This window comes from Dipteris shenzhenensis, chromosome 5 (assembly GCF_047967505.1).
Source record: "Dipteris shenzhenensis isolate YYH24624 ecotype China chromosome 5, Dip_SZ_1.0, whole genome shotgun sequence".
In the NCBI taxonomy this organism is placed as follows: Eukaryota; Viridiplantae; Streptophyta; class Polypodiopsida; order Gleicheniales; family Dipteridaceae; genus Dipteris; species Dipteris shenzhenensis.
The window spans coordinates 47,408,894-47,422,435 of record NC_141600.1 but is presented as its reverse complement, the minus strand read 5'-3'; the positions used below and the strand labels follow the sequence as shown (position 1 = coordinate 47,422,435).

The 13,542-nt window shown below is 48.2% G+C and overlaps 1 protein-coding gene across 4 annotated transcripts in view; it reads left to right on the top strand.

The window, feature by feature from the left end:
* Positions 1-13,542, top strand: part of LOC147902107 (protein RRC1-like) — a 67,637-nt gene that overhangs the window by 27,999 nt on the left and 26,096 nt on the right. For all 4 annotated transcript variants that reach the window (XR_015541002.1, XM_087374679.1, XM_087374681.1 and 1 more), the window contains one exon: positions 11,045-11,157. Coding sequence is in view for 3 of the 4 variants with exons in the window: in XM_087374679.1 (XP_087230805.1) it covers positions 11,045-11,157 (113 nt within the window). In the remaining variant the exon portion in view is untranslated. The remainder of the gene's footprint in view (positions 1-11,044; positions 11,158-13,542) is intronic.

The following is a 13,542-nucleotide window of genomic DNA, read 5'->3' as shown; positions in this document are numbered from 1 at the left end:
ATACTCTGCTACATCAACATGGAAAATTATTGAGAAATTGTGAGAGGGATGTGAAGCATCATTAGTGCTTGGCTGCTCTGCTGGATTCTTTCATATGTTTTAGTGATACCCGCATGTCCAGCCATGGGAGAGGAGTGCATTTTGTGCAAAACCAACTAGCGGTATTTTGAGTTTTGCACTAAATAAATCCTTTCTTGGCATCACAACAGCCCATTATGCAATTTGAAATCCGGATGACCTTGACTAGAAGGCTTCTGCAATTCTGAAAATATGGGAGCTGCCTTAGAATTCTGCATATACTCTTCGTGAATGCCATGAATCCACTCCTGATATATGGTAGAGATAGCAAACAAATTGCCAGCCCACATCTTGGATAAGACATGTGCAACCACATTTTCCTTCCCTTTTTTGTACTCAATATCAAAATCATAGGATTGGACTGCAGCCAACCACCGCTTCTACTTATATGACAAATTTGGCTGGGTGAGGAGGAATCTGAGTGTCCTATGATCTGTTTTCACCTTAATTTTACTTCCGTATTAGTGGTGCCATTTCTTGAAAGCATGCAAGATAGCTAGCATCTCTTGATCATAACATGGTAATTGAGCTCTTTGGCATTAAACTTCCTGCTTTCAAAGGCTATTACCCCGTGTTCCTGCCTCAGAACATCCCCCAATCCTTTGCGATTGACATCTGCCTCCACAATGAAAGGACATGAAAAATTAGGCATACCAAGACAGGTGCATGAGCGAGAGCAAATTTCAGGTCTTCAAAGCTGTGTTGTGCTTCCTTTGAACTCCGAAAAACATCCCTCTTCAAGAGGTCAGTAAGAGGAGCTGCCCTCTTGGCAAATATGCGGATAAAGCGCTTGTAGAAGGAAGCAAGACCTAAAAATCCTCTCAACTAGGTGGGATTTTATGGCTGTGGACAATCTTTGATGCATTTCACCTTTGCGGGATCCACCCTAATGCCACGTCCGTCGTCTACTCACAATATGCCCCAGGTACTTAACCTCCTTTGCCATAAAAGTGCATTTGCTGGCCCATTTGCATAAAGCTGATGCATCCTCAAAATTTCCAGCACTTGCTTCACATGCTTAATGTGCTCTTGTCTATCCTTGATGTAAATGAGGATATCATCAAAGAAAACCAGCACGCATCTGAAAAGAAGTGGCTGCAATATCTTGTTCATTAGTGCTTGGAAGGTGGCTGGTGTATTAGTCAATCCAAAAGGCATCACCTTGAATTCATACAAGCCCCATTCTGTGGGGAAGGCTGTCTTGTGCTCATCTCCTTTCACCCTGATTTGATGGTAACGAGACCTCAAATCTATCTTCGTGAAAATCTGAGCACCCTTGAGTTCATCCAACAGGTCCTCTATCCTGGGGATTGGAAACCTGTTCTTGATAGTGGGCTTATTTAGATCCCTGTAATCAATACACATGTGGTACGATCCATCCTTCTTCTTCACCAGAAGCACCGGAGAGGCAAAGGAGAAGTGCTATGAGAGATGTTCTTCTCAAGCAATTTCCGCACCTGTACTGCCAATTCCTCCCGCTCAACCTTAGAGAGACGGTATGGGGCTTTGTTTATGGGCCTATTGCCAGGCTCTAGAACAATGGCATGATCCACATTCCTCTTGGGAGGCAATCGGGATGGCATATCAGCAAATACATCAACAATCTCTGATAGCAACTGTTGCATATCACAATCTTCAACACGGTGCATGCTACCCCCTTGAGATACTGACACATTCAATGCATAGAGGGCATGCTCCTTCCTGAGCTCTCTGGCCAACTACCTTGCTGAAATGACCTTCAATTTAGGAGTGGCAATGCCATGCAATGCTACAGCTCTACCCTTGTGGACAAAGCTGAGTGATAGGGCATTTAAATCCATGCTGATTTTACCCAGAGATTTCAGCCAATCACAGTCGAGGACAGCATCTATTGGGCCCATATCCAGTGCCAAGAGATCCCCAGCAAATTCATAATCCTTAGAAAGCTTGATCCTTGCATTTGAGCAACAAAATTTACTGACCAAATGCTGTCCATTTGCCACCTCTACTGTCAGCCCATGATCAATCTCCCTCTGAGGCGAGTCCCTCATATAATGCCACCAAGTATGTGCATAGTCCTGCATGTGCATACCCGCAAAGATTATGCGATTGTCATCTTGCTTTGGTAGAAGCGGAAATAATCTTTCAACTTCGTAAGCCTCTCCTCCAGCTTATTGGGTGTGTGAGTGTCCCCTTTGAAGTTATGCACTGTGAGTTTGTCCTTGATATCCTTGGCTGCATAATTCTTGTGTGTGTAACCTCTGGAAGTGCGCGCATTATCACGCTTGAGGTTCACATAATCGGAGAAGGACATCTCAAATTTGATGGCCTCAGGTAGGGCCTTATATGAACGCAAAGAATCTGCCAGCATGTCATCAAAAGTGGCTTGCTGCCCACCAATAACCCCCTGCTGCGTAGTAGCTGCTGCCATTTGATGCACTGGTTGCGTCTGGCTATATGTGCTCGTTGGCGGAGGCTGAGAAGAGGATAGACCTTTCTCCTAGGGGTGTGGGCTGCCATATAAACCCAAGCCAGCTCCAGGCATTCTTGGTGGTGCGGTGAAAGGAGCACTAATCGGATGCACACCAACGGGTCAGCCCAAAGGGCTCAACTTGCATAGATGCAGAAAGCTGTGAGCCAAAAGATGACCTGACATCCTGGAAAAAGGTGCCGTGGAGCACAGAAAATGCATCATCTAAGTCCATATAATTCCCATGGTGGGGTACATGCAACGATCCAAAAGACTGATGCTCATAGGCACGGCGGGCATTTGTCATAAAACCCCTGCGTGGAGCAGACAAACGATCTCGACTGTCTGAGTGGTCCCCTTGCTGGGGTGCGGTCTGCTTACCCTTATCTTGCATAGCAATGGTAGATGTGATCTACTGACCAATATGCTGTCCCGTGTGGGCAAGAGCGGTATCCTACATAGCCATGGCTGTGGTAAGCTGCTGGCTGAACTCTTGATCTATCTGGCGGAAAGCACCCTGGAGCATAGAGGAAAGGGCATCCAAAAACTGTGTCTGCGTTGTTTGCGCTTCCCAGGATGCAGGAGAGAGGGGCTGAGTGGTAGGAATCTCTGTACCACTAGTGGATGCAGCCATTGTGGCAAGCACTTGCTCATATTGAGCAGCCTCATCACTGTCATGCAATGCTTCGGTGGCATGGTGACTGGGCCGGCCCTAAAGAGAAGCTTGAATGTAGGCAAAGAGAAATGGATAGCAAATCCCTGCTTTAATGAGCACCTGAGATAGTGTGTAGAAACACGAAAAGGTTGATGGAGAGGCTCGGAAGAAAGGCCGTCGAAGAAGCTTCGAAACGGGGCCTGAATGAGCCAAAAAAGGGCTGAATAGGGCTGTGGAAAGCCCCTAAAAGAGGCTAGAAAATTCTGAGTTTTTGCCTCTTTTTTTTTCCCCCCTTTTTGGGAGGGGGGGGTCCCCTAAGTCACCTAGGACACTTAGGACTCCTAACCTAAAGATTGGTAAGATAGTTAGGACACTAACTTAGTCTAACCCAACGTAAGTTACTAATTGAACCCTAGTTAGGTTAACATAACTGACCAACTAACCTAACCTAGCTAACTAGACCTAATTGACCTAACCCGACCAACCGAACTAAGCCTAACCAAACTCAACCCAAGTAACTAACCAACCACCCTAGCCCTGGCTAATTGAACCTTAGGAAATGCAGTAAGGTTTTTTTTTTGTTGCAGGCGTGACGGGCGGCAACGGCGTAGCGAAAGGGTGGCGGAATCGGTGGAGGAAATCGGCGAGGGCAGCCCTTTTGAGGCCCTTTAGGTGTTAAATGTGGAGAGACTATATAAGTCTCCATCCACTCCCTACTATGTACTTTTTGATGTGACATCTAATTCTATCTACTCTTCCACCTCCTTCCTGCTCCCTACTCTCTCTCTCTCTCTCTCTCTCTCTCTCTCTCTCTCTCTCTCTTCCCTACACTCTCTCTCTCTTTCTCTCTTCTACCTCATTCTCTCACTCTTGCCCCTCATCTTCCCCCTTTTCCCCTATCTCTCTCGTAGAGCTACGACCAAGAGACGTGCCAGGACTGCAGCTCTGAGTGGCCGACAGCACTCTATTGCCGACTTCATGCCTCCACTGCCTCATCCATCCTGATATCTTGCTGTTGCTGGGGATGATGATGATATTGATGATGATGCTGAGATTGATATATAGTCGACCACCGACATGACTATGTTGTACTTATGACTTAGTACTGCCATTCTGCATTTTTGGCATTTTGCATTTTGCATTGGTATGGACGCTCGTTTAGTAGCTCCACTACCACAGCTCGTTGTATCAGGATTTTCACAGTCTCATAGACCCATCGGTCTTCCGAAGACTTTAATAAACTTTCTTTCTTTCTTTCTTTCTTTCTCTCCCTTCTGCTTCTCTTCCCCTTTCTCCAAATCTGTCCCTATCTCTTTTCTACATTGGTATCCGAGCTCCGACTTTGGCATCTTTGCTTCCACCCTTCCAACAGCCGCACCTTGGCGTCCATTACCAGGAGGAGCCTTGTCCGTTGCTTGCTGGAGCCTCGTCCAACCATCGTTAGTTGTCCATTACCAGAAGGAGCCTCGTCCGTTGATACCTGCAAGCAGCCTGTCCGTTGAAACCAGCACCGGGAGGAGCCTCAACCACTCGATTGCTCCACTCAAGTCCTGAATCCATCTCTCAACTCCGTCAGCCCCTCAGCTTGTCACCCGTCAGCTAGGCTGCATAGCAAGCACACACTAACCCGTTCGTCAACATCGTGAGCCATCGTGAACTGAGCGCCGAACCCGTAGCCTCACCGTTCCGCCAATCTCATCACCTTGCCCCGTTGACCCCGAAGCCTCACAAGGTCCTCTAACTTGGCCCCTTTTTCCCCTTCATTACAATGTGCAGAGGATCGGCCAATTTCAAACCTATTATAGCAAAGTTTTAAAGGTTAAGTTGTACCTATATTTTTATATTACAAATAGGGAGCTGATGATATGGGAGGTTTGCATCAAGGATAGAGAAGGTGAGGAATCATTTGTAGTAGATGTAGGTTATGAACAAGCACCACCATGACAAAGCAAATTGATCTTATTTCGCTTTTAGAAAGATGCGGGACAAGCACTATGGTGTGAATCTTTGGAGTCTGGATACCACACTGCTGAAGGTAATCCAACTGCTACCTTGTATGACATGTGGACTTGTCAAAACATACATAATGCCCTGGTCGTTAGTATATTGCTTGCTTCACTGCTATTCACTCATGTAAAATGTGTCTTTAACACGTAGTGCATATCTACCCTAGCTTCCCTTGTCATAAAAGAATGGACCAATGTAAGGCACTGAATATCAAGTTCCAATGGTTTTTCTTCGAGATCAAACATATATATTGAGACCGCACTGACTGGAAAAGCTATGTCTGGTTTGGATATAAGGGTACCTACACCTTTTGCAACTAATTTGGCTTTATGTTTTCCGCACTTCCATCAATCTTCATCTTAATTTGGTAGACCTCTTTATTTCCGATGGAAGTTTTGCTTGGTGGAAAATCTACAAACTTCCAAGTCTTATTCTGTCTGATAATATCATACTCTTCTTTCATGGTTTTATGCGACTTGGGATTGTCTTTGGGATCCCTCGAGCGCCCTCTCCCCTCGGTCAGTGGCTATACCTGGGAGTCAGTACTCCGTGAGGAGACCAGATATACTGGGGGGGTCCGAGGGTCAGGCGGAGTTGCAGTACTTCTTCATTCAGCGCTCACGAGCTTGACATCCGTGGTTAGACGGGATGTCCATGCCTGTTACCTATGGCTCCGATTTCGACGCCCCTCCACACGCGACCTCTTTATTGCAGTCTGCTACTTTCCTCTCGAGACGTCACATTTCGCACGGATGCTTCGTGAGGATACGGGGGTATCCCCCTATCTAGATCTCTACTCAGACATTGTGGAGTTCTCCAGACGCGGAGAGGTCCTCCTAGTTGGGGATTTCAACGCAAGGACAGGTGCACATCAGACATCACTCCTGGACTTCCACTCAGATCCGGTCCTATTACCTGAGATGGACACAGAGGACTCGGCCTTCCCCCGCTCCTCGGCTGGCAGTCGCGCTCCCGTTATTGGGTATGGGCAGGCTCTTTTGGACCTTGGACGTATACATGATCTGATCATCTACAATGGACTAGACCGGTGGCCTGCCTCCTCTGGTTTCACATGTTTCCCACATGGCGGAGGAGCCAGTGTTGTCGACTACATTCTGGGATCTCCTGCTTTAGCCCCACAGATCACTGACTTTCGCACTGCACCCTTACCCCCAGGAGCCGATCACACTTACCTGTTCTTTCATATCCTTGCGCCCCGAGCCCCTCCCAGCCACACCCCGCACTAAACTACCTATCATGATATATACTTCGATCATTACCTCTCACTTGATTACTCAGCCCACCTAGCCTCCCTCCTCAGACACATAGATACCATACCCTCTCTAGATCATCGAGCCATCCTTATCACCCACTCCCTTCACAATGCAGCCCGCCACATCTTTCCTTCCACTACTCGGTCCACCCGTCCTCCACCCGCTGGCTTCACCCCTTGCAACAGTTGGTATGATGACGAGTGCAAAGCATTACGCCGCACACTATGACTCACGACCCAGCGAAACGCTAGGGCCAACCCACGTCTCACCAGGGATTATCGTCGACTAGTCCGTCGCAAGAAGCTAGCCTTCCTGCGCCAGAATGAGGATACGCTACTAAACATTCTGTTTAGTAGCAACTCCAAGGATTTTTGGAGGAAATTCCTAGAACGCCGATCCCCCTCCCCCCTCACGGACACTTCTCTCTAGCACACCTACGCACGCACACTCTATGATATCCCTGATCAGCCTCCTCCCGACCTCTCAGCCACCCCCCGCCCTACTTCTTGTATCCTCTTCACAACCCAGGGAGTCACCCACGCAGCGCATAAGCTTCATAACGGTCGAGCTAAGGATCATGAGGGTCTATGCACAGAGTTTGTTGCCTATGGCATCAAAACTCTAGCCCCCATCCTGGCAACGCTGTTCAATGAAGCTGTCTGCCACGGGTTTCCCAGAGCCTGGACCCTGAACACTATCACACCCATCCACAAAGCAGGAGATTCCATGGATCCAGGGAATTACAGGACCATCATGGTTGGACATGTTATGTCCAAGATCTATGCATCAGTGTTAGATGGCGAGGTCAGTGCTCGCGCAAAGGTACAGGGGCTCAGGGCATCCGGACAGGCCGGCTTTAGGGCGGATCACTCGACTTACGATCACATTTTTACACTTAGAGGGATCATTGAGGAGGCCAGACACAGGAGACAGAGAGTATATTGTTGCTTTGTGGATTTCCGCAAGGCATTCGACACCGTTCCCCGCGCCCGACTCATCAGACGTATGCAGGAGTTAGGCTACGACTCGGTGATTATCTGGGCAGTAGTAGCTCTCTATGAGCGGGTAACGGGGCAGGTCAGGATTGGCACCAGCTGGACCCTAGAGATCACGAGCACTATCAGAGTCAAACAAGGATGTCCCTTGTCACCGACTCTATTTGGCCTCTACATCGACGAGCTCGAGACCACCATCAGGACACTCGGATGTGCAGGCTGCTCTCTTGCGGAGGCTGTCATCCAGATTCTCCTACACGCAGACGATGTAGTACTACTATCCTCTTCTGCTACTGGTCTTCAGCGACACCTGGATGGACTTCAGGTCTTCTGTGATACACATGACTTGAAGGTCAACCTTGGGAAAACCAAGATGATGATCTTCAACACTTCCAGACCCGCTATGCACCGAGAGCAGTTCCTCTTCGCCGGCGACCCTGTTGAGATAGTTGACTCTTACACATACTTGGGCGTTGTCTTCTCAGGCCCGATCTTCACGATGCGCCTAGCCATGCAGGCTAGGATTAGTCGGGGATACGCCGCTCTTGCCAAGCTGGAGCGACAGTGCTACCACTCCCACTTCTAGGACCCGCGGACCAAGTCTCTCCTTTTTGATTCTTTGGTCCGCCCAGCAGGCATGTACGGTAGCCCTTGGTGGGGAGTCGACCTTTTAGACACAGAGTGGGCTCGAGTCGAGTGCCTACAGATACTGATGTTTGCTCGGATGATCTGCAGCAAACCATCGGTACCACACCAGATCATTCTAGTAGAGTTCGGCGCCTCACCCCTACAGCTTGATGCGGCTTGTCAGGCTATCACCTATCTCCACAGAGTTAGGGATTTTAGCTCCTCCGCCGACGGTCGCCTCCGCCTACCTTGGCTAGCCCTATCCTCCTCTATGGCCTTATCCGTTGATGGGGACCAACGATGCTGGTACAGTCGTCTTTCCAGTTGGTTCACCTGACTGGGCCTTGACTTAGACCGGTTGCCTCCTTTTCAGTACAGCTTCGACGCTCCACCATCTCCCCTCTCCCCCACTGACCAGGAGGTCAACCGGCTCATTCAAGTGGATCTGCTCCAGCTCCACACCTGGCGGACATGGTTTCTTCACTCCGAGCTTCCTGTGAAGCTCGACTTCTACCGCCGACACTGCCTCCAGATCTCACAGGAGGGCTTCATCACACCTCCGGGCTACACACAGCTTCATCTACCACTTGCGCTTCGGATCTCCCTCGGTCAGTTTAGGGTCTCGTCACACCGATTACGGATCGAGAGCGGACGCGCAGAGGGTATCCCACGAGAGGACCGCCTTTGCCCACTCTGCGACTTGCAGGAGATCGAGTCGGAGGAGCACTTTGCTTTCAGATGTCCTATCTATTATGCCATTCGAGGCCGGTACCACTGCCTCTTCCGCGACGAATTCGGCTCCCTCCCACACATGCTGCAGTTCCTAGATCAGTGATGCCTAGCCACTTTCTTACATGAGATGACTCGCCACCGAGATACCTCTCTCCGAGCACGTCGACACGAGCAGCACACACAGCGTGAGGACACCCAGCGGCCTATCACTGACTTCTTCCAGTCACAGGATACCTCTTCTCAGTCTAGCCGACGACGCGGACGTGAGCGAGAGCCAGAGCCACGACAGCTGCGCCAGCGGACAGACTCACACATCTAGGTCCAGACATCTCGTCTCTGCTCTCTGCTCGCCCCACCGGGGTTACTGTTGCCCTCATCCACAGGGCCACCCGCCGCCCCCGACGACCGAGCTCGACTAGGCCGCGTGACGTCAGAGGCCAATCATCTATCGTAGGGTTTTTCCCGACCTCCCATTTGACGGCCCCTCTATGATTGGTCTCTGACGATCACCACCTGCACATGTATACTGTATCTCCCCCCTCTGCCCCATTTTTGGTGCCCCCCCTTCTTTTTTGTATCGACTGGAGGTAGACACATATTTTTTGTATCAAGACTAGACACACAGTCCTTCATAACCTCTTTTTTGTAGAAACGGTTGGCTGGCCCGTTTTGAGACCGCCACCGTTATGCTCATTGTATCAGTTATCTTTAGTCTCATAGACCTTCACGGTCTCCCGAAGACTTTAATAAACTTTCTTTCTTTCTTTCTTTCTAGGATGCCAAGGTCTTTCGCAAGGGGATCTAGTTGGACAACACCTATCAAGATGAAATCTGCCAAATCATATGATTGTAACATACACTCCATCATCACCCGCCAGACGCTGTAATTGAGCCCATCCAACTGCCGGTCAACCGGGAATGTGGGCAACATTGGAATTCTAGTCTTGTTCTCTGCCATCTTGGACAAAGTCGCCATGTTGGAGTGAAGAGGACGATGAACTGAAAAAGAAGGTGGATGAGATAGAAGGGAACTGAAGGTTGAAGAAAGGAGAGGGCTGGAGAAGAGGTGAAGGGGCTGACAGTCCAATGTACCTTCACACCTCGCTATCTGTCCCTTGTAACACCTTCTCTCTGATCTGAAAATACCCTTCAAAGTCACCCCTTTGCTGGTCACCCGAACAGTCAACTCCTTGCACACGCTCCTCCTCAAAGACACCTCTGAACAGCACCCTAATCCTCCTCTCTGTGTGCTGGCTCAACACTGCCCTCGGGTCTCAAGCCAACCCTGGCTCTCATACCATGTGAGAAGTGCAGCGGAAACACACGGAGGGGAGAGAGAGAGAGAGAGAGAGAGAGAGAGAGAGAGAGAGAGAGAGAGAGAAGAGCACACCTCACACACACACCACACTGGGGTTTTTCTCCAGAGATCACTTGCAGTTCTCTTGTGCCTTTCTCTCTTTCTCGCTACAACTGGGGAAAACCTTGGAACCAACAGGCTGCTCGAGAGCTCAACAGGACAGCTCAACAACCACAACAAAAGGAGGCACTAGGAGTGGAAGGACTGCTCTACAACCCTGCTTCTCAGGTGCTGCACTGGGCTGGATATGCTGCTCCACCAGGCACCAAACGGAACTGCGCAAAACACACATGGGGGGGGGGGGGGGGGCTATATATAGCCTCCCAGGCCCTAGTCGGCCAGTGAGGGGCAGGAGCCCTAGGGGCCGACCCCTACAGCCCTATAAGAGGGGCTGTCCAGGCCCCCAGGAGGGTTGTCCCCTCTACCCTCCAGCCGAGTGACAAGGGGCCTATGGCCGACCCCTCCTGCCCTATAAACAGGGCTGGCAGCCAGCCCTCCTGCAGATATGGGAGCCAATGCCCTAGGCGCCTCCATAGCCGACCGCACCGTGTACACAGCCCTAGAAAGGGATCTCAAGGACAGCCACACTAACCTACTCTCACGGGGGCGGGCACACCCACAACAAAGGCCCTCACTCTCTACGCTACCCTCACTCACTGGGCGGGCACACCCACAAGCAAGGACCTCTCTCTCTAGGTGACATCAGGAGATGTTGACCTCTTAACACAGTCTACTGCTTTGTTGCTGCAACTGTCTCGAATCACATGTTTCATTATTATGTAAAATGTTTTTTAAAAAACTGAATAGCTATATTTAAGCTCTGTGGCTTGTTTTATAACTCCAGGGCTATTTTCACTAAATGGGTTGCAGGTGTGGTGGTTTATGAGTATGATCTAAGGATTGGCTGGGGAAAGGCTGTCCCTCTTCCTGCCCAAGCTCTTCCTGCTCCACCTCCAGGGCAGATGGCTGTGAGGGCCAAAGAGGTAATGCACTTAAATTCAGCTCTATTTTGTGGGGTTTCACAGCATCTTGATCTTGATGTAGCATTGTAGCTTTTAGGCATATGCCACTGAGACGAAGTAGCATATAGACAGTTTCAGTCTCGTATTGTAGTTTATAAAAAGTTTCAAACAGACAAGAAAGAAATAGTTTGTCAGGATGGTCAACACGTCTACTGGCAATAGAAAGAAAAAAGTAAAGCGACATCCAGCTCCACGATATCTGACAGTCAGCTGGTTATCAAAGACTTATATCATGAAATTATACATAGGAAATGCACCCTTTTATCTAGAGCGTAGTCCCATGATGAAATATACCTTGCAATTGTTTCATGCTTTGCTTGCATATTTGTTACTCTGCAGAAAATCTTTGGTTTCAGATCACGTAAGTTGTAAAGCTTTGTTAATGACTATGTTTGAGGCAATAGAATGGAGCATGGGTTCCGCTTTTCATCACAACCCTGCATAACTTCTAGTCTTCTTGTTTGCCTTTTGTCAATCTAGGTTACAAGTATCTGTTCATAAAATGCTGAAATATACTTCGACAGATACTTGTATTCCCCTATAAAATATAGATGGCCTTTAGAGACGCTCGTTTATGTTTTGGTCAGATTTTCTTTAAAACTCTTCCATGAGTCAATTTTGCATAGCCTTACCTTCTTTGTAGATGTTTTTATTTCAAGCCAATCTCCACTCTTTTTTGGTTTTGGCTAGTAGTATTGAACAAAATCTATTTTTTTCTGCTTCCTTTGCTATGGGAGGCATGAGATCTCCAAAGTTATATCTGTCTAGTTTTTCTTTGAGATTATGGGAGGCAGTAGAAATGTTGCACCAAAATAGTGAGTAGAAGATTGAGCAATAGATTGTGGGTTCAAGAAGTGTAGTATTGCAGTGCCAGTGTTTAAGGGTGCAACAACATTGGTGGAAGGGTATATGGAAGGAGAGATGTCGAGTTCATTTTTGGGGGTTTGTGGTGAGGGAGAGCATGAGTTTGAATTTGTAAGTTTGAGGTAACTAGGACATGGTATGTACCCCAAACTCTTGAAAAGGGAGTACAATTCTCAAGTATATGTCAAAATGGAGAAACATTTATCCCTTTGATTTTATTGGATTGAAGGTCAGACTCGTCAGACTCCATAATGTGTAAGAGATACAATGTGCACATATATGCCAAAATTGAGAAAATCTTATCCTGTGTAAGAGATACAATGTGCACATATATGTCAATTGAGAAAATCTTATCCCTCTTCTCGTTTCGCTCATTTACACTTTCTATATTGGATGATAAAGTTAAGGGCATGGATTCTAAAGTTTGATATGCCTTGTCAAAAATTTCAGAGCTTTTCGTAGTAATAATAGAAGCCATAGCTCTTAGGCCATCTATATCCAATGAATGGACTTCTGCTCCATTGACATAGTATCACCTGCGAGCCCAATTTGAATTGTGGAGTGGAGAAGCAATTATTTCATCGACACACTTACGGATTTGGTAATTATTTTATTCTTCTGAAAAGAAATGCTTTACACCAGGGGGCTCACCTCTGCATTGTTCCTCTTGCAATTTCTCTCACTATCCTCTGGGCATCTATTCCATAGTGCACCACTAGGATAAAATTGGCAAGGAAATCTTAGGCAGTTGACCCAACTGAAAGCATCAAAGCATCCAAACCAACATGCAAACTGTGCTCAAGGTAGCCTCAAGGCTGTCACATGCATCAACACTGTCCTCGGGCCTTTCTCAGGCACACCCTTGCTTCCTAGTGCTTGCTTGAACTTGTGGGAACCAGACAGGACTCCAAACACAAGAAATGCAGTGCAAATAGCTTCAAACCAAGTAATGGCAATCAAATGGAAGATAGAAACTAAATACCCGTTGTCTGTGGCAGAGGGGTGAGCTTTGTCCCCGCGTCCATCCCTTGTCCATACTCCCAGCAGCGTGCAGGAGTCTTCCAACTTCCAGGAAAAGAGAAATGAACAGATATAGGGCGGAGAGAAGGCGAGAAAGAGGTATAGAGGTTTTGGGGCAACAGATCTACCCCGAAATATACCTAGAATGTTTGTCTTGGAGGTGACCTGCCTGCGAATCGTGCCTCAACTGCAATGACTTTGGAAAACACGCCTAGATTCCCGTACAAATGCCTCGAATTTCGTGCCAAATGTCCTTGAGTATGGAAAAAACCCGGAAAAGGCTGATAGAGAGAACCGGCCTGTTCCAGAGAAACCCAGCTTATTGCCTAGGGGATCTCTGGTACTGGGCTAACAGCCAAGTGGGGGGACTATACAACCAACGAATTCCTCGCGGGGTGAAGATGTAGAAAACACCTAGTGGCCAAGCCTTGCAGAAACAAGCACGTCTCTCGATAGTCGCCT